At 38.8% G+C, this 23907-nt stretch overlaps 3 protein-coding genes across 4 annotated transcripts; all 3 read right to left on the bottom strand.

Annotated features, from left to right (window-relative positions):
- Positions 1 to 17: 17 nt before the first annotated feature.
- On the bottom strand, positions 18 to 4904 carry LOC120569577 (CMRF35-like molecule 8). Its single transcript, XM_039817500.1, has 8 exons — positions 4660 to 4904; positions 4492 to 4548; positions 2608 to 2928; positions 2146 to 2457; positions 1322 to 1393; positions 1034 to 1135; positions 649 to 713; positions 18 to 508 (listed from the first exon to the last, which is right to left on the bottom strand). Exons 1-8 carry the CDS (start codon positions 4697 to 4699, stop codon positions 224 to 226), a joined length of 1254 nt encoding a protein of 417 aa, XP_039673434.1. The 5' UTR covers positions 4700 to 4904; the 3' UTR covers positions 18 to 223.
- Positions 4905 to 13408: 8504 nt separating this feature from the next.
- Positions 13409 to 19874, bottom strand: LOC120559142 (CMRF35-like molecule 7). Of its 2 annotated transcripts, none has more exons than XM_039800646.1 (5): positions 19592 to 19874; positions 18664 to 18972; positions 18385 to 18423; positions 18180 to 18287; positions 13409 to 15070 (listed from the first exon to the last, which is right to left on the bottom strand). In XM_039800646.1, the coding sequence occupies exons 1-5, from the start codon at positions 19623 to 19625 to the stop codon at positions 14721 to 14723; spliced, it is 840 nt and encodes a 279-aa protein (XP_039656580.1). In that variant the 5' UTR covers positions 19626 to 19874; the 3' UTR covers positions 13409 to 14720. The 2 variants fall into 2 exon arrangements, with proteins under 2 accessions (XP_039656580.1, XP_039656590.1); XM_039800656.1 differs by lacking the exon at positions 13409 to 15070 and adding an exon at positions 16474 to 16519.
- Positions 19875 to 19907: 33 nt separating this feature from the next.
- LOC120559138 lies at positions 19908 to 23322 on the bottom strand. Its single transcript, XM_039800632.1, has 5 exons — positions 23107 to 23322; positions 22663 to 22992; positions 22182 to 22223; positions 21314 to 21441; positions 19908 to 20707 (listed from the first exon to the last, which is right to left on the bottom strand). The coding sequence occupies exons 1-5, from the start codon at positions 23171 to 23173 to the stop codon at positions 20369 to 20371; spliced, it is 906 nt and encodes a 301-aa protein (XP_039656566.1). The 5' UTR covers positions 23174 to 23322; the 3' UTR covers positions 19908 to 20368.
- Positions 23323 to 23907: the final 585 nt, after the last annotated feature.

Raw genomic sequence — 23907 nt, 5'->3', positions numbered from 1 at the left:
TAAGCCAGAGACAGCAGTTTTCTCAAACAAGAGTTTAATCATTATCTTCAGAGCACATTTACATTAATATATTAATAACTAGCTAACTGGTAAACGAGTCAATTACTCTAAAATGTTGCAGAATCTACTTTTCTATATTGTGGCTGTATGGACTTTATGTACATAGAACAAATTTAACAAACTGTACCGTTAACATCAACAGGTAAAAGACAGACAGTCTATCTCATGGTTCCCCAGGCTTTGTGACTGTAGAATAGAGAGTCTGCTCTGCTGCCGAAGGATGGGTGACACCCTGAGATGTGCTGTTAGAGGAGATTTCATTTGTGCCAGGAAGTGAATTCCTATCTGTCGAGACACCGACAGAGTCCTTCTGGAAATTGACGCTGGCATAGTGGAGCTGGTCTGCTGGAAGGTTGACGGTGGCATAAACGGACGTCAGTGCTTCTCCTGAGCTTGCCTGCTGGTTCCACATCTGTATCTCGTCAAAGTGGTGATCTCCATGATTTTCCTGCAGAGCAAGTAAGGGTGCAGTGTAGCAGCTGTTGTACTCATATGCAAAGTCATAAACAAACAAACACACACACACACACACACACACACACACACACACACACACACACACACACACACACACACACACATACATACCACCTCTGTGGTATGTTCAGCAGCGTTTGTCCTCTGCTCTAATGATCCCCCTGCAGCATAACACACTGAGAAAAAGAACATTTGAATAGATGGAAACAACAAGATATATTTATCTATCTATCTGCATTCAAAGTTATTTATCACAGTTAAAATCTTGTGCAAGTAAGCTTTCATTTTAGTTTGCTTCTCATTCAGCATTAATATAACATGATCTGTTTTGTAAGTAAATATATATTAACATGATTTTGACAGACTAACAATCATTTTGCCAATGAAAGAAGCAGCAAAGAAGAATGTTTATACCACTACAAATTCACATAATATACTGTATGTGTGTGAATGTATTGGGTTTTGGATGTTATTTTGCTAAATTTCCATCCCTCACCTTGTGTACAGGGAAGGTTGTGTCGGCACAGTACAAGTACAAGCACAAGTATCAGTATCAATACCAGACACACTACCACAGCTACCACAAGGGCAATCCAATCTGCAACCGAGAGATAACAGTTAAAGTTGTTAGAGAACACATCCTATCAACAGAGTTTCATTGTCCTCAGTATTCATGTTAAAAGCAGATGTTGTTTCAGTGTTTGTTTGTGCAGTAGAAGTGTTGGCCTATTTTACAGAGATATGAAGTGCTTGTTTGTTTGTTAGCAGTAATCAAAGTGGCCACCTGTGGTCACGGTGCCATCTGTTGAATAGTCATCTCGTTGCATTACTGATTCTCTGGTTTTGCGTCTTTCAGCTGTTAAAGAGTGAAAAGCCAGAAAGTTAGAGATGTGATGAAAGGCATAAGGCAAGGCAGCTTTATTTGTATAGCACATTTGAGCAACAGGGCAATTCAAAGTGCTTTACATAAAAACAGATACAAAAATTAAAATCAGATAAAATACAAGAATAAAAGTTACAGTGCAGTGTAAGAAATTATATATACACGTAATCCACCTGCAATCCTTGCCGTTTACAGAACAATTAATCTCCCATCTCTGTGTTTACCTTCTCTTTGTTCCAGATCCTCTGTTCTTCATCACTGTTATTATAACACTTTCCTTTATTATGTTCACCCAGAAATTGAAAAAATGAAAACTCATCATGTGTTTTGTATGTTGAATCCTACTGTAATTTGAAAAAATAACCAGAAACTGTAGCTGTCAACAAATGTGGAGAAGAAGTATAAAGTAGCAGAAAATTTTAAATAAGTACGAGTATCTCAAAATTGCACTTCTTAAATAAATGTACGTAGTCATAGTCCACCACTGGAAATATATACATGTTTCTAATTTCAGTCATGCTACTGGATCACTCTCTCCTTTCTTCAGCTCAGTTATGCAGCTGTGTGAGACACAAAAAATACGAACAGACCTTTTTACTAGGTGCATAGTAATACCCTGCAAAGTTATCTATTTACCAACAGCAGCACAGATTAAATGATCATACTGCATTCAGTTCATATTTACAGAGTATATATGTTAAAGTGAGAGTGCTCAGTGTACTTACCTACAGAGAGGAGGATTTTGGTGACTTCAGCTTGCTCCCACATCCTGCTAGAACCGCACCAGTATGATCCAGAGTCTTCTGTGCTCAGATTGTCGATGTACACATCAAAGTACTTTTTTATTCTGTCATCCCTTATAGAAAACCTGTGTTTCTTCTGGTCTGATGTGTGTATCAGCTCCTCACAGTTAGAAGGATTCTCTCCCTTGCACAGGAATTTCTCATTGCTCTTGTGGCTGTCTGGATAGGTACACTTAATTTGGGCACCTTCTCCAATGGCGTGATTTATTGCCTTTGATGTAATGTCATCCCAGTCTGAAAAATTAGTTACACCAGATCAATGCAACAACTTTTCTACAAACTAAATTATATTTTTCTATAGACATGCTTTGTCTGTATGTATGTAAGCTTGTGTTATGTTGGCTACTTTTGAATCAGGATCATTAAAAGCAGATCAATACTCACTCAAAATATGCAGGTGGATCTTAGTTAAACATGCAGTGGAACTGTCAGCTCTTTCCATAACACACCGGTATCTTCCAGCATCATCCTGGGTCAGTGTGGAAATAATCACAGTGTAGACTCCTTGCTGTTTGTCGTCTGTCAGAGAAAACCTGCCTAGTATTGTGTGATTTGAATTTACAGTTGAAATCAGATTTGTGCAATTCAAGTTTCCATCTTCTCTACAGAAGTGTTTGACGTTGATGTCTTTTGTTCTTGGATACTGGCAGTTGATGGTAGCAGAGCCTCCATGACGTGCCTTCTGGATCACTGGGGGTTTGTCACCTGCCAGAGAGTTGAAACATGTCTGAGTATGAAACTGAAGGCTGACCTTTTCACTCAGTAAGGCAGCATATGTTTATGTAGCTCTAATTGTCTCACATTCCAATACCTGAACATTCTTGTCCAACCCAATTCTGTCCACAACACACACAGTTTTCTGGTCAGTACACACATAATCTGTCTTTGTAAGGGGTGGACGAAGTATTTCAGTATTTTACTTACCCCATAACAAATAAAGGGCATGCATTCAAAGTCTTACTTAAAGGTGCTCTAAGCAATGTCGCGTGTTTTTTAGGCTACAACATTTTTTTGTCACATAAAGCAAACATCTCCTCACTATCTGCTAGCTGCCTGTCCCCTGAACACACTATAAAAAAATAAAAATAAAACGCGGTCTCTGTAGACAGCACAGGCTCCACAAACACCAACAAAAACAAACTGTGCCAACCTGCACCACCAAACATAACAAACAGGATTCCAGCGTTCCAGCCAATAACTGACAAGAAGGATTTGGGGGTGGGGGTTGGGGGGGGTTAGTGCGCGGAAGCACGGAAGGGAGGGAGAGGGGACTGGATGAGGAGGAGGGATGGGCGAGCTAGCCTCGTTTTGTTTGAAAATACTTTGAAGGTCAACAAGAAGAACACCTTTAAGTATAATGAAATATAATGTATTAAGTATCAAAAGAAATATAGTATGCAATATAGCTGCCTGTGAGGGTTATATGATTATATGTTCAATTATTGAATTGTATCAAAGCCTCTGAAAACTTGGCATCACATTTTAAGAGTATAAGAAACAATAAAACCATATCTTTAGTTATGATTTATTTAGAATTTCACTCTCAGAACTTTGTTTACTCTGCTTCATCAGGACTGTATGGGCGTGGTTTGATCAGATTTGATTGACAGAAACCAAACAACCCACCGCCAGCAGATTCTGATTCAAATGTTGATAAATCCTGATTGGTGCATGGAAGAATGCAGCGTTACCTTTTTCTAACTGAGCCCACGTACTTCAATCCATTGAGAGGAACACAGACGTGTAATGTGAATAACCTGCAGATGTTTTCCTCGTGCTGAAGAAAATAGTGTGTACAGTATAACACCCCCGTCACTTATAGCTTAATGAGAAAATATGTGTTTAGGCCTTTACTGTTGCTCTAATAAGTAATATGACACTGTTGCAGTTTGTTACAGTGAAGCTAATGTTATACGGTTTATACAGCTGGATAGTTTATCTACAGTATAACGATGCATCAAATTTTATAAGCTCATAACATGTTTTGTATATAAATTCATGTAACTAAATGTGGAGTAAAGTGTACATTTCTGCACTGTAGTGAGTATAAAGTAGCACAAAATAAAAAAAATAAAAAGCCTCAAGTAAAATAAAAGTATCTCAAAATTGTACTCCAGTACAGTACTTAAGCAAATGTACTTTCCATGTCTGGTGTTTGAGCTGCCATGTGTATGATTTTCTAGGCGTTATTTCATTTTGACATGAAACAAGCAAGCACCTCTCTGCAAAGGTATTTTGTGTGATACTTTACATCTTCACTGTACTTACAGTTTATGTTGTCAGGTCCTCTGTTGTTTCCTGTCACAGCCAGTGAACTCACACTAGCTGTTGTAAAAATTGCAAGTTAAGTTATGTCATTACAACACAGTCAATAGGTTGTTTGCCAAAATATGTTTCACAGTAGTCAAAAGAAAAAGAGAAGAATAATATAATTACCTGTCATTAAGTAAATGATGACTTTAAGTGATATTCTCATTGTCTCAGTCCTGATTTTTCCAGCTGACTATAGTTTAAATCCTACTTCATCAAATATTAATTTGTCAGGACATCAGTGTACTAATGTCAGGACTACTCCCACACCTTCTGTCTCTCTGCACAAATACTGTAAATTGTGCCGCAGCTTCTCCTTTCTAACACATAACTAAACACATTTGCATTTTAAAATGAGGATGTACAATGTCTTATGTAGCTCAGCGAAAATTCTTTCAGGAAGACCTAACAAGTAATCAGTCCCTCCTAAAGCAAATCAGCGCTGGAGGCGGTCACCTTCTGATAAACCAATCAGGAACGGCTAAGGATCCCATAGGCCAATCACAGCATCTCATCACCGGTTTAAAAAGCTGCTTCTCTCCCGCTATCAGCTGTCATTTCAGGAAGACGTTGTCCCTCCTCCTCCCCTTCCACCTCCCGTCCTGGTGGTTCTCCGGTTGTTGCTCCGATGCCTCCTAGGTCTGGTTTTCCGGCTTTCTCCGCCACCACCGGTGTCTGGATTCCATCGGGGGGTTACATCTTGGTTCACTACCCCTGCATTAATTTATTAATATATTAAATGTATTAATAACGATGGAGTCCAATCTCCAATACATTGTACACTACATGCTGTGGTATATTAAAACCTTTTGCATATCTGCAAACAAGTCTCTCCTGATTGAAATGCAATGAGAGTAAAATGGAGAGAGAAAGGCAGAAGAAAAAGAGAGATAGAGAGATGGAGAGTGAGAGTGCTGACTCATATTCAGAGCAGTTCTTCACCTTCTGCTTCTAATGATCTCTTCCTCTGCTTAGAAGTAAAAAAACAAATACAAATGGACGTCAGAGAACAATGTCCACAATGTCCCTCTTATCTTTAGATCAAAAATAATTATAATACCTGCTATTTATATCCAGACTGCAGGTGATCTACCTAACACAGTATGTGATGATCAGATACATGTATTCTTTTCAGAAGGAGGGATAACAGTGCAATGGAATATTCAAAACTTGCTTGAAGCTACAATTAAAAACCTGTGTGAACATATGATCCCTGTGTGTTCCAAAGAAATTATATTGTATTTTCAAAAAGTGCTTTTATAGCAAGCCTCCCTTCTTTATACTTATACTTTTCGCTTCATAGCTAGTGAAACATATGACAATACATTATATTATTGTAAAAACTCATACTCTTGTAAAAATAAATGGATCTAATCCATTCAGACCCAGGCTGCGCAGTGATTGACATCAACTATTTATGAGCCTTAGCCAATTAAAATGGCTTTTTAAATGGATTTTGATAAGAAATAGAGGAGAGTGTTTCTGTTTGTTTATTTGTTTTATTTTCCTTGAGACTGCAGTGGGTGGGAGAGGGTTTTTGTTCTTGTTCAATTTGTATTTCTCTGTTCTAAATGTTTGCATAAAAAAAACAATAAAAAGTTGTCATTGTTAATAAATGTCGAGTTATATTTAAGTTGCCAGGTGGCAGAGTGACACATGACACACGTTGAGCAAGACAGACAGACAAAACAGGAAGTGAAGAAGAAACTCTTTCACTTTTTAAATAATTAACCACATTATCCACATGCACCCTCACTTTCTTGAAGATGGTATAACATTGGCGTATGTTACATTTATATTAAAAGTTAATTTTCAGAGGTCTTCATTGTGGACAATACAGGATGTTTTTTTTTTAGTCAAGTCAAGGCTATAGAATGACTCAAAATTCACCTGTTGATAACATTAATCTGATGGTTTGTATCTTTGGTAAAGTCAATAAAATCGTAAAAAGTGTTAAGTCTTAAAAAATTAATAGTATTATTAGATTATCAAGTTGACAATTAAATTCCATAAAAATCTACTACTTAAGCCCCATCTTTTAGAATATAATTGTTTACATTTTGGCCATTTGGCACCATTAAAATATGTAGAATTAGTTATTAGTAGTTAGTTTGGACTTATAAGGAGCATCCTTTTTACTGTGATTTTGAAGCAGATTTATGGTTTTATTCATGATGGACATCAGAGATACTGTCCTCAAATAGTGTAAGTGACACTGAATCTAAACATGCGCAAGATGTCTGCGTGTTCAGATATGACTTTCACCCTGGGAGGCCTCCAGATGAAGTCAGTCAACCTCTAAAGCCACATGATTATTCATTATGTTATATGTCAACTCAAATTCAAGTTCCTTTATTTATACCCGAAGGTAGATTTTGTTTGCAGTAGAGTCACACATCATCACATTATCACACATCCTCACATTATCACACATCATCAAAAAAGTTCTTATCGGTCCAGAATAAGATAATACATAGGCCTACATAAAAATCGTATGTAAGATACGAGTAAAAAGATTTAATACGAATAAAAAAAAAGTAAAAGATTTTTTTTGCAGTAGACTCCTCATACACACATATAAAAGCAAAGGAGTAAAAGAGTACATACATAAAAAACAAACAGAATAAACACTTGTGCAAAATATAGCTATAACTTATTCCTCAATGTAATGGCTGCAGGGACAAAACTGTTTTTGTGTCTTTTCGTTTAACACCTAGGGATCATACACCTATGCCCAGAGGGTAGAAGCTGGAACTCTGTGTGCAGTGAATGAGAACTGTCATTTAAAATTGAACTAGTTATGCGTGTACCTGTTTTGTGTACAGGGTCTCCACGGTAGGCTGTGGCTCACCAATCAACCTGCTAGACCACTTTACTATTTGGTTGAGTGAGTTTTTATTTTTCAAAGTGAGGTTCCCAAACCAGGCTGCTAGGGCAAATGATAAAACTGATTCAATAAAAGCGTGATAAAAAAGGGTCATGATGGATTTATCAACATGGAATTTACTCAGCTTCCTCAAACAAAACAGGCGCTGATGCACTTTTTTACATACCACTTCACAGTTAGTTCCAAATGTGAGTTTGGAGTCTATTATCATCCCCAGGTATTTATACGAATCGACACATTCAACAGTTTGACCATTGATTGATGTAATGTCTTGTGTTTGGATTTTTTTTTTCCTAAAATCAATGAGCATGTCATTTGTTTTAACTACATTTAGTTGAAGGTGAGACGCCTCACACCATTCAACAAAATCATTGACGACTGGACCGTGACCTGTTTCACTGTCTTGGAGCAGGCTGACAATTACTGAGTCATCTGCGTATTTAATTATAGTCCTGTTTTCCCACCTGCTCTGGCACATATTTGTGTACAGGATGAAAAGCAGAGGTGAGAGTACACATCCTTGTGGGGAGCCTGTTGATGAACAGACTTTTTCAGAAAGATTGCCATTCACTCTCACTCTTTGCGTCCTGTTTGTTAATAAGTTAAGGATCCAGCCTACCAGGTTATTGCTCAGATCAAACTGTTCTAGCAGCCTTGTGGTTAAAATATGAGGTTGAATTGTATTAAAAGCTGAGGAGAAGTCAATAAATAAATAAAAGTCTGGCATGGGAGCCATTGTTATCTAAATGCTTAAAGAGTAAATTTAGTAAAGTGACTGTGGCATCTTCCACCCCCCTACGGGGTCTATAAGCAAATTGCAAAGGGTCAAGTAAATGCACCGTTTTTCTTAATATTTCAGACCTCACCAATTTTTCAAATACTTTCATCACTATTGATGTGAGTGCCACTGGTCTAAAATCATTAAGGGTTTTAGTGGTGTTTGATTTAGGAACAGGGATAACCACAGCATCCTTCCAGACCTCAGGTACTAATTGTGCCTCTAAAGACTTGTTAAAAAAACTGAGATGTTTGGCTTACATGACCATGATGAAACATATTTGTATTGTGAGGACGTTACCACACAGATGGTTCAAACAACCATTAATGGAAAAAATAAAGTTTAAGCACATATTTGTCAATTTAGAAGGCAATCTCCCTCGGAGACTGAAACAGCTCTAATCACCGTTGTCTTATTTTGTGTTTCATTGCGTTGTGAATAAACTTTAATTTATTTTAATTTATCTTCAGGTTTGGTGTTATTTAATATGTTGACGGTCACATTTAGCCTAAGTTGTGTTTGTTTGCTGTGGCCCTAACAACCATTATCCTGTAAATGTCACTTGTAGCCACAGTGGCCGCTGTTAACAGTTACATCATCTTATTTTACACTTTTCAGCCAAAACATCCATCACAGTGGACTTATTTATATAGTTTTGCATCAAATTTTTGATTTGCCTAATTTCTTAAAATAAAAGTGTCTTATGAATGTGGAAAATGCTAAAGAGAATGAATAAAAAGATACCTCCGTTATTATTTAGTTTTTTTGTGCACTCCAGGAAACTGGTGTTGGTTTATTCATTCGTCTTTTTTTGCAAATGAACTCTTCTGTTAGACTTTTTAAACAGGGGATAAAGCTTGGTAAAGGTGAATATGTGTATTGGAGAAAGAGTGTACGTGCATGTAACATGGTAGAATAGTTTATTTTAATAAAAAAAATAATAATAATTCCTCACATGAAAACAATTCAATTTTATTTACAGCATCAAATCATAACAATAGTTATCTCAAGACAATTTACAGATAGACCACACTCTATAATTTACAAAGACCCAACAATTCCAATAATTCCCACAAGAGCAAGCATTTAGTACAACAGTGGTGAGGAAAACTTCCTTTTAGGCAGAATCCTCCGACAGACCCAGGCTCTTGGTGGGTGGTTGTCTGATGGTGCCAGTGGTGCAAGTGATGAAATAATTCAGTGAATCAATAACAGAACATGCTCTTACCATCAAACTGCATGGGTAGATGATCAACAAGCTAGTAAATACAAACAAATGAGTATATAAAACAACAATTACACCAGCAGAAACTATGTTTTTGGGTGTCTGTACAGGTTAGAGGCTTCAGCAGCTGATCTGATCTCTATCCTGGGCTGGGCGGCTGTCTCTGTGTTGAAGCAGACTGTGGAGTAGAGCAGATGGACGCCCTCACTGATGCGTTGGTCTCCAGCCTCGGTGGAAAGGCTGCTGACCCTGCAGACATTCTTCTTGTGCGGATTGATAATCCATGCAGAACCATCTTCTAATACACAACAGCATTAGATCTTACAAACCATAATCAGGATGAATTCTTGAGTCCAATGCCCCTGATTTGCAGTCAGAGAATCATTGGGTGAATAATAACGTTGCAGAGACTTGCAAGTTAAATTAAGGTCTCTTACCTCTTGCTGCATCATGTCTGTGTTTCCTCAGTCTAAAGTACAAAAACACCAACACACAGATCAGAGGTGCAGCAGCAGCAGCCACAACCAAGTACAGTCCCTTTCCTGCCAGTGGTGGTAACACTAAAGCGAAGGAAAATACCATACAAACACATCACATGCTCAAAACAAATAGTGTAAGAAGATCAAAAAATAAATAAAGAGTGAGGCCTAAAGTTATATATCTCTTTTCTGTTTGTTTACCTGTTGAGTTTTACTTGACAGAGATGTTCATAAAAATCCAAAATGCCTTTAAATTTATCACAACTGCTCATTCATATATGAAATTACACATACACATATATAAATAAACTATAAATGTGTAAATTACATTTAGTATTTGAATATCAAGCATAGACTTTACCCTTTTAAAACCTACCAAATAAAAATCAACGGAAAACAGGTGACATATGCTGCACACATTTGACACCAACTTCCTCATGAATTAAAACCTTGTGTAAAAAGTATATTAAAACTAAAAGCTTTTTATATGTTTAAAATGTATAAGATGGCATCATTACCAAGAGTTTTTTGATAGAAAATTGCCTTGAATTTATTTTGTCCTTGTTGGCTAAGACTCGGATAATCACCAACAAAAACAACACATTCTTTGGAATTCTACTACCATGCACCTCACATTTCTTCCGAATAAATTGTTGTGTGTGATATATTACCTGTATGCACATCTGGAGGGTGTGTGAACCACAGTCTTGTATTACTGGCACTCTTTGTCACTGAGTAAAAGAAACCACCACAAAACATACACTCATCTAAAGGATTATTAGGAACACCATACTAATACCGTGTTTGACCCTATCCTATCAATATGGGCCAACATTTCTAAATAATGCTTCCAGCACGTTGTTGAATCAATGACACAAAGAATTAAGGCAGTTCTGAAGGTAAAAGGGATCCCCCACACCATTACACCCCCACCACCACCAGCCTGCCCAGTGGTAACAAGGCATACTAGGATCCATGTTCTCGTTCTGTTTACGCCAAATTCTGACTCTACCATCTGAATGTCTCAACAGAAATCGAGACTCATCAGACCAGGCAACATTTTTACAGTCTTCAAATGTCCAATTTTGTTGCGCTCGTGCAAATTGTAGCCTCATTTTCCTATTTTTAGGGGAGATGAGTGGTACCCGGTGGGGTCTTCTGCTGGTGTAGCCCATCCGCCTCAAGGTTGTGCGTGTTGTGGCTTCACAAATGCTTTACTGCATACCTCGGTTGTAACGAGTGGTTATTTGAGTCAAAGTTGATCTTCTGTCAGCTTGAATCAGTCGGCCCGTTCTCCTCTGACCTGTAGCATCCACAAGGCATTTTTGCCCCCCAGGACTGCAGCATGCTGGATGTTTTTACTTTTTCAGACCATTCTTTGTAAACCCTAGAAATGTTTGTGCGTGAAAATCCCAGTAACTGAGCAGATTGTGAAATACTCAGACCAGCCCGTCTGGCACCAACAACCACGCCACGCTCAAAGTTGCTTAGATCACCATTTTTTCCCATTCTGACATTCAGTTTGGAGTTCAAGAGATTGTCTAGACCTGGATCACACCCCTAAATGCATTGAAGCAGCTTTCATTAACGTACAAATTTAACAGGTGTTCCTGATAATCCTTTAGGTGAGTGTATATATATAAACATATACAATATTTGTTAATGTATGGAGTACATGAATCATTCTATAAATCTAAAAAAACAGGCATTCCTCAGCACAATGTAGCCTATTACACATGGTTTAAACAACCTGTAGTTCTTTCTGATCGCTGCTTATTCTTGGTGATGGCTTGAACTGTGGTTGAAATATTGAAAATTTGATGTGACCAGAGGATGTTTGAGAGGTGCAGGAGCTGTGAACCAGGAAGTCTTGAGGTTAAGCATAACACGTGGGGATTTTGCGCTGTAGGTGCTTATCCACTGTAGCCTCTCCTTTTTCTCACTTCCCCCTTCTCAGTTCCTGTGTGATCTGTGTGTGTGTGTGTGTGTGTGTGTGTGTGTGTGTGTGTGTGTGTGTGTGTGTATACTTATTGTGGGTGGTGGGTGTGTGAAAAATGTCCACTTCTTCACTGTTGGGGATTAGGAAGGTACAGATTCAATTATTAGCAATTTATTAAAGATGTTTTATCAATATTAATGAAGTTATGACATGTGTATTAATAACTTTATCAAATTGGCAAACAATCAAAACGGGACACCACCCTGACCAATAACTGAACTATGAAAACAGTCTCATAGGTGGTGTTCTCTTTGAAAATACAGATCTTAATTAATTTGATTAATTTATCTCATATTTATAAAGTGAACGGGAAGAGTGAAATTTGAGCACTGACCTGTTCAATGTTATTACAACATATACACAAATAATCACAAACAACTGCTCTTTAAAGTAAAATAGAATTTATTTAACTTCCAAATTATTAATTGTCAATCAATAAACCTATTTACTTGTTACAACTACAACAAAGGCAAAACAAGCAAACATATTGTGTGTGTGTGTGTGTGTGTGTGTGTGTGTGTGTGTGTGTGTGTGTGTGTGTGTGTGTGTGTGTGTGTGTGTGTGTGTGTGTGTGCGTGAGAAAGAGGGCGGATGAAACACAGTGAGATCTGAGCATAGACAGTATATAAGAATGGACCAACATATCCTGTTGCTCTGGACAGAGACCAGTGAAGGATATTAGAAGCACTTTTCTGGTGAGTGCTAGCATTACTGCACAGCCTCCAACTGAGAGAGACAACGTAAATGTGACGTGAGCAACGTGTCTGAAAGTTGTAAGTCTTCTGGTAGCTGTGCCAAGAGAAATCTCAATCATTCCCAATCTTACAGAGACGGAGAGTGTAGGTATATGTAAGGAGATAACATGGGTACAGGCTAATTATTGCTAACTAAAATGCTAGTTAACATTAGTAATTAAACTTAAACAGCTCATGTAAGTCGAAACTGCTTGCGAGCTTCTCCTGTACTATGCGGTAATTCCTCTACTATGTGACACAATCGTTAGCCTATTTTTACAAAAACGTCTGCTACGGAGCCATAACGTGAGATACAAGGTAATGGAGCCTTTTATACATTGTCGTGTTTCTTTGGAAATAAACAATGGACAAATAGAGTCTTTAAACGCTTCAGATGTAAAGTTATTCGCTGTCAAGTGACGTCAAAATGAATGCTAGTCAGTGGAATGCTAATGGGAGGTGATCGCTTTGTAGCATCAAAATGGCACCATAGGAGGTACGAGTTCTGAAGCGAAGCTTACCCCCTTGGATTTGAGGCCCTTTGTAGACACAAATTTAAGAAAGACACTCGGAAAGACACTCGGGATCTTGATTTTCGAGGAAGTGATAATTACCAATCTTCTCGTTCACCCAGGACTCTGACCCAATTTGAGGTTGTGGCAGGGGTCTGAGAAGTTGTCTTATGAGGGGAATGTTTATTACTCAGCCTCTTGTGGGTCAGCAACTGACTTCTTGCGGCAATAATAACCAATCCTCTTGTCTACACAGGGCAGTGCTGGGGTTCGAGTGACGAACGGAAGGTTTATTATCTCGCTTGTACAGTAACTAACTTCTCCGCGGAGGGAGATAGCAGTGTAGCATTACAGTTTCAATATAAACTACAGTATCAAACTCAAAATATCAACAAGTCCCGTGATCCAGTAAATTCAAAGCAATAAATTGGTGGTCATAATCATATTAATGGTGAGACATTTGCAACAGTAGCACTTACTAATTAATAACACATTCAATGTAGTAACAAGTTGCAGCAACAGCAGCTACTGACATTAGTAACACACACCTATATTTCTCTGCCCAGAAACTTAAGCCTCCATACTGTGTGTGTGTTCCCATTTGTTTAGTCCCATAGATGCTCCACAGTAAACAAAACGGATCCGTCTCACTTGTGATTCACGGAAAAAGCTGGTTTCTCTTCAAAGGCAGTGAAGAACCAATTCAGTCGACTTGATAAGAAAAGCGGAAAATGAACTATTAAATTAGACTAGGCTACAAACGTTTGGCTGTGCTTCCAGTTTAGCACGGATGCAATGGATAGCAATGATTTGTCTTCTTTAGCCACGTGTTGCAGTGAGTGACCGATGTTTGTCCTCTTTAGCAACTCGAGGTGTTGCAGGGAGTGGCAATGAGAAGTGGGTGACAGGGACTTTTATTCCTTAGGCCACCTGGTCAGAGCCCCCTGCTGCATTCAGGGACCCCGGCCAATAGGAAATCAGTGTTCTCGCAGGTAATATAGGTGTGAACTACAACCTCTGTAGTTTTATATATCTCCGGCCATTTTTCTCATGGAGGTGTGACTTTTAGTCTTTAGAGTTGACCTGGAGGCCTCATTCTCTTTGTTTGAAAGGGCGCTCAGGCCTCATGTGAGCCATGTGGTTTCCTTTGTCTCAGAGGTCACATGTTCTGAGATCTCTATGTTTAAACATAGTGTTTAACATCACTGCTCGGTTCCCAACATGACCAACTCTCATCAACCACAAACAGACTCACAAAAATACAAAAACACACAGTAACGAAAATGTATATATTGACTTCTTGGTTTTATCGGGTTAAAATTTTAAATCTACTGAACATGATTAATATTAGTTTTAGAGGAGTTATCTAAATATTTCTTATAATATCTAAATGTTAAAAATCAATAAAATTGAATAGAATGATTTAAATTATCAATTCACAACAACCTGTGGATTTAGTATACAGAAATGTGTGAGTGGTGGGTATTTTCTGTTTAGCATAAATCGGAATATAATCTAATAATACAGCAGAGGAAGATACTGCACATAACAGTGAAGGTGATCAGCACTGAGGTCATACATTGCAATAGACTGTTGATTCATCTGTTGCTTTGTGTTGAATAGCGGAGTATGTAAGAACAGGTGTGACAGTGCTGGAGTCTGTGTGTTTTATGAAGCTAACAGTGGAGTAGGAGAGACCTTCTGGTTGGATCTGAGACTCTGATGAAACAATGACGTTGGAGTAAATATTATCTGAGGGATAGCTGCTGGTGTCTTGGTGCTGAACGGTTGACGAGCAGAAGATGCTGTTAGCCCTGCCATCTGTTTCTTGATCCTCATTGGCTGTTGAAGAGGAAGTAGTGACGTGGTTTACATCTTGTTTCTGACTGGATGGTGTTGCAAATACTATGTCATGGTCCTTTCCTGTATGGTGAGTGATGATACAATACACAGTTTTAGATCCCTGTGAAATTTAAACTAAGTGTTTTACTTTCACTTTCTGAAAAACAATCAATATTTGTGGTGCCATAATGCTGCATTAAAAGCGGCACAGACAAATAATTAAAAATTCAATAAAGGCTTCCCATTTCTGAAAGAAACCACCAGGGAGAGCAAAAGAAAAGGGAGATATCTTTCAGGACAAACATGTTTGCAGAATAGACGGAAATAAAGTAGTAGAAATTACAATATGGAAAATTACAAAATGAAAAATGCGTCCCTTTTGCTTCTAGGTGGTTGCCTACACATTAGCTTCAACTTTGTACTTTCAAAGTGCTAAAATGTTGCTACATGTTGAGAGACTGGCAGAGTGGCTTTGGTTGTTAGAATGTGATATGCTCTGGCTATAAGCAGTAGGCGATTTGTTAATTCAAAAATAAATAGTTTAGAGAATATTATAGATCCAAGACAAAACAGACTCGCAGAAAAAAGTCGCAATTACAAATTTGTCTGCTCAGCCTTGCTGCCAGTTTGTCTCTGCCACTGCTGTGCCCAGTGGCGGATCTAGAAAATTTTACATGGGGGGGCAAAGGGGTAGCAAGAGATCTTGGTAGGGTGGCAGGGGAAGACGGTACATGGAAACCCTCATACATAAACTGATATGCCCTACTACGCCCCGCAACGCCCTGCTATGCCCTAAACTGCTACGCCCTAAACTGCTACAACTATTATTTCTATTCATAGTTCCATTATCTTTTTTGTTACTATAATTACCATTATTATGAATCATAATTCTCTATATCTGTATCCATCTGTATGTAACCAGCGACCACCAAGACCCTGGATATGTCTGATGTTTCTGTTGCACCAAATGCTTGCTCTTGGGAGAATTGTTGGGTCATTGTAACTTAAAGAGTGTGGTCTAGACCTACTCTATCTGTAAAGTGTCTTGAGAAGAGTGAACTGTTGTTGTATATGTAAATATTTACATATCTAACCCTATAACATATACAACAGAATGGAAATAGCCAAAAACTGAAAACACATCATGTCACAGGACATGTTATGTTACTGTACTGCAATTTATATGTAAGGAGAATATAAACCAACCATATGGTCCAGGGGTTACTGCAGCCTCCTCTTCCTCTCTGTCATCTTCATCCTCCTGATCACTCTCTGCCTCTGTCCCTCTCTCTGAACCTGCAGCCTCCTCTTCATCCCTCACTGTCAATTCTTCCTTTCCCTCTTCTCTTTCACTCATTTCTGCATCTCCTTCTGTGGTCTTCTCCTGCTCTGACCTGCCTGGTCTCTCCAGTTTACTGTCTTCTCCTCTTCATTTCCCTCCTCCTCTTCCTCCTGTGCACTACTCAGGATTTTCTTGGCTGGCAATATCCCCACTTTTAGGCTTCAGCTAATATCTCCAGCTACTCTGGCCTGCAAAAGTCAAGATGTGAAAAGCTCTTGTTATTATTGTATTACATTACACTGTAGGGCCCTGTAGCTAATAAGTAGCCTAAAAAACATAACATCAGACGAGATTTATTACATGCACACATCAGTTATGTTTAGACTAGCCTTCTTAATCCCGTTGTATTTGTTGTTTTCCCAGTTTGACAGAAAAGTATGTTGCCTGGTTTAATTTGTGCAGCCGTATTGCCGTGATATGTGAGAGGAAGTTGATTTTATAGTAGCCTACTCCTTAACTACTCATATACAAATGATCGGTCTCAGCAAGCACTGTGTAGTGTGTTGTAACGTAACGCCACCGAAACGGCGACCCTCTGTAAACGTTATGAATTCAAACATGCCAGTTTGTAATATTCTGTATTATGCTCTTCTTGTCTTTACTGAAATCAAACTAATCAAACAGCAGAATGCGCTTACAACCCACGAGGGAGCAATTTGACTTTTGGCTAACAGACGCGCTGTTGTTGATACTGACTCGCCTTTAGCAGACATTATAATTATTACAAATTTAACTTTAGATGAAACGTGTGTTTTAACTTCACCTGGGAAACAGACTTCACTTTGAGAGGCTCGGGGAGGGGGGGCAGCTCAGTCGCTCCAGTCTTTGCCGGGATGCAGGGCCCCCACACCGCAGCAGACTCGCTGTGTGCGAGCCTGAATGTGCGAACGGCGCTCTGCACGTTTGATGCAGGGACGTAGCTAAGTATTTGAGGGGCAGGGGGCTAAGATTACATCTACAATTATTATTTATTATGAATTAATATAAATTAATTGTTTGTTTCAATGTTTTAAGAAGCCTGTGCACATAGTGGCAGTTTGTTTTTACAAGCAAAGTTTTTTGAATGCCAAAGTTAGGGGGGCAGCTGGGGGGGCAAGGCCCTACAGTGGGGGGGCAGCTGCCCCCCCTTGCCCCCCTGTAGATCCGCCCCTGGCTGTGCCACTGTTGTAACACCTACAACGTTCACACAATATGGCTATTATTCAACTTTTAAAGACATATTAATTAAAACAATTATCACTGTTCCACATTTCTTACAACTTCACCTTCTTCTTACACATTTTAACGAAAAATCCAGTTTAGCTTTAGCATTAGCTTTAAAAAAAAAATTACTTATTCCACATCTTTTTTTACATTAGTGGTGTTATTCAACTTGTCAATGAAATCCAATTAGCCAATTAAATCAATTCCCACTTTTCCAACTATTCTCACTACTTCAACTTCTTCTTACAGATTATTAATCCAGTTTAGCTTTAGCAATTTAGCTATTCAGCATACACATGCATTTTCTGCAGGAAATGCATTTTCTAGTTAAGTCTGGTATCCACTAGATATAATAAATCCATGGGTTGTTTGTGGTTGCTTGTGTGTTTTCAGGTGGCTGCTAAGTGATTGCTATGGCTCCCAGGGCAGTTTGAGATTTTTCTATGTTAGAGTGTTCTAAACCAGTTTTTCCAAAACCTCACGCCAAGGACCCCTAAACTGACACAAATTAGACCATGGACCTTTGATAGGGTCTTGTCTCAGAGGCCCTCATTTGATAGGATTTTTGCTTTTAGATGTTTTATTATAGGACCCCTGTGATAATACTCTGAAAATATTATTATATAATTCTGTTTCATTTTATACCAGAATGTGCGTTGATGTCTCTGTTGCGATGTCTGAAAAATGTTAGAAGGGCAATCGCCAGAGCCAGCACAACGACCCCGAGACCTGCTCCAATGCACAAAAGCTTCTCTGAAAAAAAGGGACAAAATCATGTCTCAGTAATGATGTTTCACTCAGGACTTTGTCTCTCACATACACATCTACACACAACCAGACAGTTGCTTACTAGAGGATACAGCATTTGATTGAGGGTCATTTGTGTTTCCTGAAAGAAAAAAGAAAGAATTATGTTAATGTTGTTCCTTGTTTCTCGAACACATGTATCTGCTGTGTTAGTGGATTATCTCTTTCCTGTAATTACTGTCTGTTGCGAAAAAGAGAAGATCATTTTCAGACTGTGTTGTGAAATATTGTCCATAAAAAGGAAAGAGAACAAATGTCTTTATATTTTTAAGTGATGAAGAACAACCATGTCATAAAAGCTATGTCTATAAAATCAACTCACCCTTTATGACTGTGAGGAAAACTTGATTGTATGTGTCCAAACCGATTCTCTCTATTCCACACCAGTACATTCCTGAGTCATCTTCTGTAACAGGAGAGATGGTCACGTAGAATGTGTTTCCTTCATCTTCAATACTGTATTTTTGGTTTAAATCGTTATTTGTTCTGCTACTTATCAGGACGTCTTCATTTTCACACGTTCCCTTGCAGAAATATTTGACATTGGAAAATGCGTTGGAGTGAGAGCATTTTATTTTGACATCTCTCCCCAAAACTCCTGTTACGGACGTAGATTCAGTCTCCCATAACCCTGCACAAAACACACAGCAACAGCGCAGAAGTGTCAAGCTTTTTGCATCCAGTTGTGGACCTCAGTTACACTGTATATTACCAACCAGCTAGACCTATCCTGTTATTCAAAGCAGTGGTTGCAAAACGTTTACAGCTTCTGACCCTTTTGCTTTCTCACCCTGACACAGGTTGCATATGTGTTGTAGGCAGTTTATTATTTTTCATTTAAATTGTTTTTAAGAGGCCTGGAGAGGTCAGATTATGCAGCATTCACAAGAAAAAAAGCAGATTTTAAAGAAGTCTGACATTTGGGTAGTACATTTTGTATTTTCTAACCTTAGTAATCATTTCACGAGCCCTTCTGGGTTCAGGAAAGGCTGTTCTAAAAGTGCACTTCCTAATTTTGTTACAGCTCTAAACAGCACCGATAAATCCAGTGTTTCCAAGTGTTTTGAAAGTCAACAAATTGTACGGTATAGGCTCAAAAACAACAGCAAGGAATTACTGGGAGTAGCAGGGCCCTCTAACAAAGTCAAGACAAAAAAACATCCAACTGAAAAAACTACCACAAAGACATTTAACATTCAAATAGAGGAAGAGAGAAAGAGGGACAGAAGAATGAATCTCCATAAACTTACCTCCCAGAAAAAAGACCAGAATGAGGGAAGTCATCTTCAAAAGATTTGTATGTCTGTCACTATCCGTTGCCTTTTCTTATCTCACCCTGATTACACGTCTTTGTAATTTTCTCCAAATTAATGACAACTTGTCATAGGTTCCTCTTTGTTGTTGCACTTCCTGTCTTTAGCCAGCTTCTTCTGCCTAAATCTCCCCACCAAACCATGTAAACCATGTCAGAAGCATCAAAACATCGCTCCCATCTCTTGCCTGTCTCGTAGCAAATGTTTAAGATCAATTAGACGAGTAAATAATTCACACAATGAAACCCTCAGATATTATCACTTTGTTTATTTTGGTAAAATATATATGACAGCAGAGTGAGACAGTGGTTACTACATCCAGTCTGCTCTTCTTCGTGGATTTTGTTAACTCCTACAGCTTGAGTTAAGAGTCATGCTCAGACTGGTATTTCTTTTTGGTCTTTTCTTTTGTTTGTCCCATCCAAAATGTTGCATTTTCCTCAAGAAATGACAAAACACAGCAATAATTAACACTATAACTACTTGAATTACTAAAGATCCTTAATCATTAACTTTTAAATTGGCCAACATCCCATCATATCCTTCTTTCATCCATACACAGTAAATAATAATTTTGGTTTATTACAATTAGGGTCTTACTTTTGTCGTTTTGGCCATCATTCCTATCAACAATTATAAAAACACAGATTTCACCGGGAACATGGCAACAAGAAAACCAAAGTTAACTTTCCATCGGTTGTAATTAACCTGGAACTATCCTTCAAGAATATAACTGTTAATCTGCTCTTTGACTCCCAGAGGTCCATCTTTAGGATCGTAGTTTCCATGAAGGCTGTGATAGACATGCTCCTCTAACCGGCTGACATCCAGATGCTGGTACTGGCAGACGTGCTTTGGTCCATCCACATCAACATATTCACCGAGGCCGAGAGTGACAGTAGACTCCCGATGCTTTGATGTGAAGTGGGAGCAGAGGTCAGGTGGTGGCACCGGTAAAGCTGAGATATCAGCGCAGTCTGGAGCCGAAAAGCTGCAGTGGAGTTCAGGTTCAGGTCTGACACCAGGCATCATTGTCTCGTAGTCAGATGATGTCTGTGGGATGAGCAGAAACCTTCTGATAGTGAACCGCTTCTTGCACAAAAGATCATATTGTCCTTTAAATGCAAACGTGTTACTGGGAACTGGACAATCAAGACTAAGAGTATACAGCCATGCTAGCGACTCTGTGAGGCCATACTTAGGCACATTGTTGCTTTGAACAAAATGCTATCAGCATGCTAACGTGCTCACAATAACTATGCTAATATGTTGATGTTCAGCAGGTATATTGTTTACCAGGATCATAAGGTGATCATCAACGGCTGACATCTGACTCATTAAAACCTAAACCATGGTATGCGTAGGCGTTAACGCATTGCATCAACTGAAAATCCAGCTCAACGTTAGCTAATTAGCATAAAGCACCAAGTACAACTGATGCTCATGGGAACATCATTAATGTTGCAAGTATTTAGTCATAAACCAAAGTATTAGACAATTTGACCTGATGATGCATGACGTTGTACTAGAATCTGTTCCAATCCATCCACCAGTTGCTGAGATAATTCAGTCTGAACAAAAGTGGTGGACCAACCGACGTTGGCAACCCTAAAGCCATGCTGTGTGAGCCAGCTACTGCGGCTAAATGTTTGGACTAACCTCTCTATTCTGGCGTGGGCCGGGTCTTCGGTGTTTAACAGCCAGCAGAAGGCAAAGTGTGAACATACATATAAACAGCATTGCTGTGATACACATCGCTGCAGTCACGAACAGCGGCAGGTGGAGCTCTGCAGGAGAGAACAATGACTAATGTTTACCTGGCAGAGGATTCACTCAGACACACTATTAATTCTAAATTAGAAACACTATTAAAACAGATGGACACACACACACACACACACACACACACACACACACACACACACACACACACACACACACCGTCCCCAATTAACTGGTCTAAAGTCTGAAATGTCAAGTCAAGTAGAACTTTATTTGTCCCCAAAGGGGCAGTTGGTTTTGTAGCAGTGACGTACACAAGATCAAATACAAATACAACAATAAGTAGCAAACATGTAAGAATAATACACAAGCTAATTTAGACAAAAGTAAACTTAATTCAAATTAAAAACCGTGTTCATCATGCGTGGTTGTGGTCAAACTGATATTACCTCATCCTATTTAAAGCAACACCAAAGATTCTTTTGTACCTTAAAATAATGTTTCCAAAATAATTTCAGTGGTTCATCAATTCGTAACAGGGTGAACGGCACTTCTGCATTCACTTTGCAGCCGTCTCAGCTATAACCGCACTATGCAAGTTTGTCAGGTCAGGTAGCGAATCTGTAGTTCGAATGAGACATAATGGACACAATTCCGCTTCCAACCTGTCGGGGGACCGAAGAGGAAAAGTGCTTCGGTGTTGTTTTAAGTTTAATGTGTCTTAAATGTGTCGATGAAGATAGTCCAAGTCAGGAACACAGACACACACACACACACACACACACACACACACACATATACTCACTGTCCACTGTGACATCCTTTGGAAATATGGGGGATCCAGTTACTTTAAAGCAAAAATACAAAAACAAAGTATGTAGGTACAAAAATAGAATTGAACACACAGAGATAACTAATGTATTGTGTAGTTATTCAGATCTTAATTACTGTGATGCATTAGATTTTCTGGAGGGGTTGCTGCTGATAAAGGGCAGCAAAAATGCGTTTACAAAAATGTACATGCACCTACTTGTGCAGTTGTACTAACCTTTAACAACCAATAGAAAGTTCAGAAAAGAGGAACATGTATGGGAAAAGTAACACTACTTAGTTCTCATATGACTGGTCTGACATTTTTAGATGGAAATCACCAGGTGTACAGAAACTATACCGCATTTGTCATGTAAGCTACCTATTAAAGCTATAAGGCACTAACCAGAAACCAGATTATATTATTTTATTTTTTAGGACATAGTGATCCTGTGCTGAGACATGTCATACTGTACCTCTGGCAACATCCAGTTGTATGAAACTGATCTCATCAGGGAGATTTGTAATGTGCACCCCACACCGGTATGTCCCGCTGTCCTCCAAGGTGAGTTTGTCCACACTGACAATGAAGAAGGCTCCGGTGTGGTTTTCGTACAGAGAGAAACGTTCATTTGTGTGTATCTCATGTTCTACTGTGCTTATCAGGAGGTTGGAGAACGCACTGTCATCACTGTCATGGCAGAAGTACTTATCATTGCTCTGCAGGTACTTGCTATAGTCACATCTGAAGTCAAATCTCTGGCCTTCCAAACCGGTAACAGCTGTGGTTTTGACGCTGATCAGAGCTGTCAGTCAGAAAAAGCTGTGTTAGTTGCGTACTCATGTAATCATGTGTTTTAACAAATAGTTTAACTCAAGTGAAGTCCTTAAAAAATCTTAATGCATAGCATGCAGCCCACCTTGGATTTGTAGTATAGTAATGATGACAGTTGTAGTCGTTCTCCATGAGATCCAGGTCGCTCCCATTACTCCCAGTTTAACTTCAGTCCAAAAACTCTGATTCTTCCCCACTTGCCCAACGAAGCAGCAACCTGGACTAAAGACTGTGTCTGTGTGTTAAATCTGGTGCTTTCGTGTCCATGTGTTTAAACCTCTTCCTCTTTCATGAACAAATTGATACCTATAACCTTCAACCTATGGAAGTGAAATCATGGCTGCTCACTGTTTTTTCTTTAATTAAGAAAATAATGCAGGTTTAATTTGCTGCATCCTTGAAGGCAATTCCATCCTCCTCTGTAATCTACTTGAGACATCACAGACGGTACTTGCGCTGGACTCCAGTAGGCCTATTGCTGTCTGTTACTGTACCACTTACTGATAAGTATAGCTGTGAGGAGGTTTAACACCAGCCAGAGATTTTTTAGTGTGCTAAGGCAAATGTTGTTATTGCTGATCTATGAGGCATTAACAAATGATTTATTAACAATTAAAGCTGCACCTAGCAACATTTCTATATCAACAATCGATCAAATAACTGTGTATAATGCCAATGGTTTCGACAGTAGTGATGCACCCACAGAAAATGATGATGACCAGACTTTGCAGTTAACAGCTCTATGGAGTGTTTTGGCGTCTTTTAGCTGATTGTATTTGTTTTATGGTCCACAACTTCACCGTTTATTAATTACTCTTAGTGCTCTCGTCAAAGTTATTTCCAGTTGCAGCAGGAAGCTGTTTCAGTTGTCTTTAGTAAACCAAGT

Source organism: Perca fluviatilis, chromosome 1 (assembly GCF_010015445.1).
Source record: "Perca fluviatilis chromosome 1, GENO_Pfluv_1.0, whole genome shotgun sequence".
Classification (NCBI taxonomy): Eukaryota; Metazoa; Chordata; class Actinopteri; order Perciformes; family Percidae; genus Perca; species Perca fluviatilis.
Note: the sequence above shows the minus strand (reverse complement) of the source record. Positions and strands in the feature narration are given on the sequence as shown.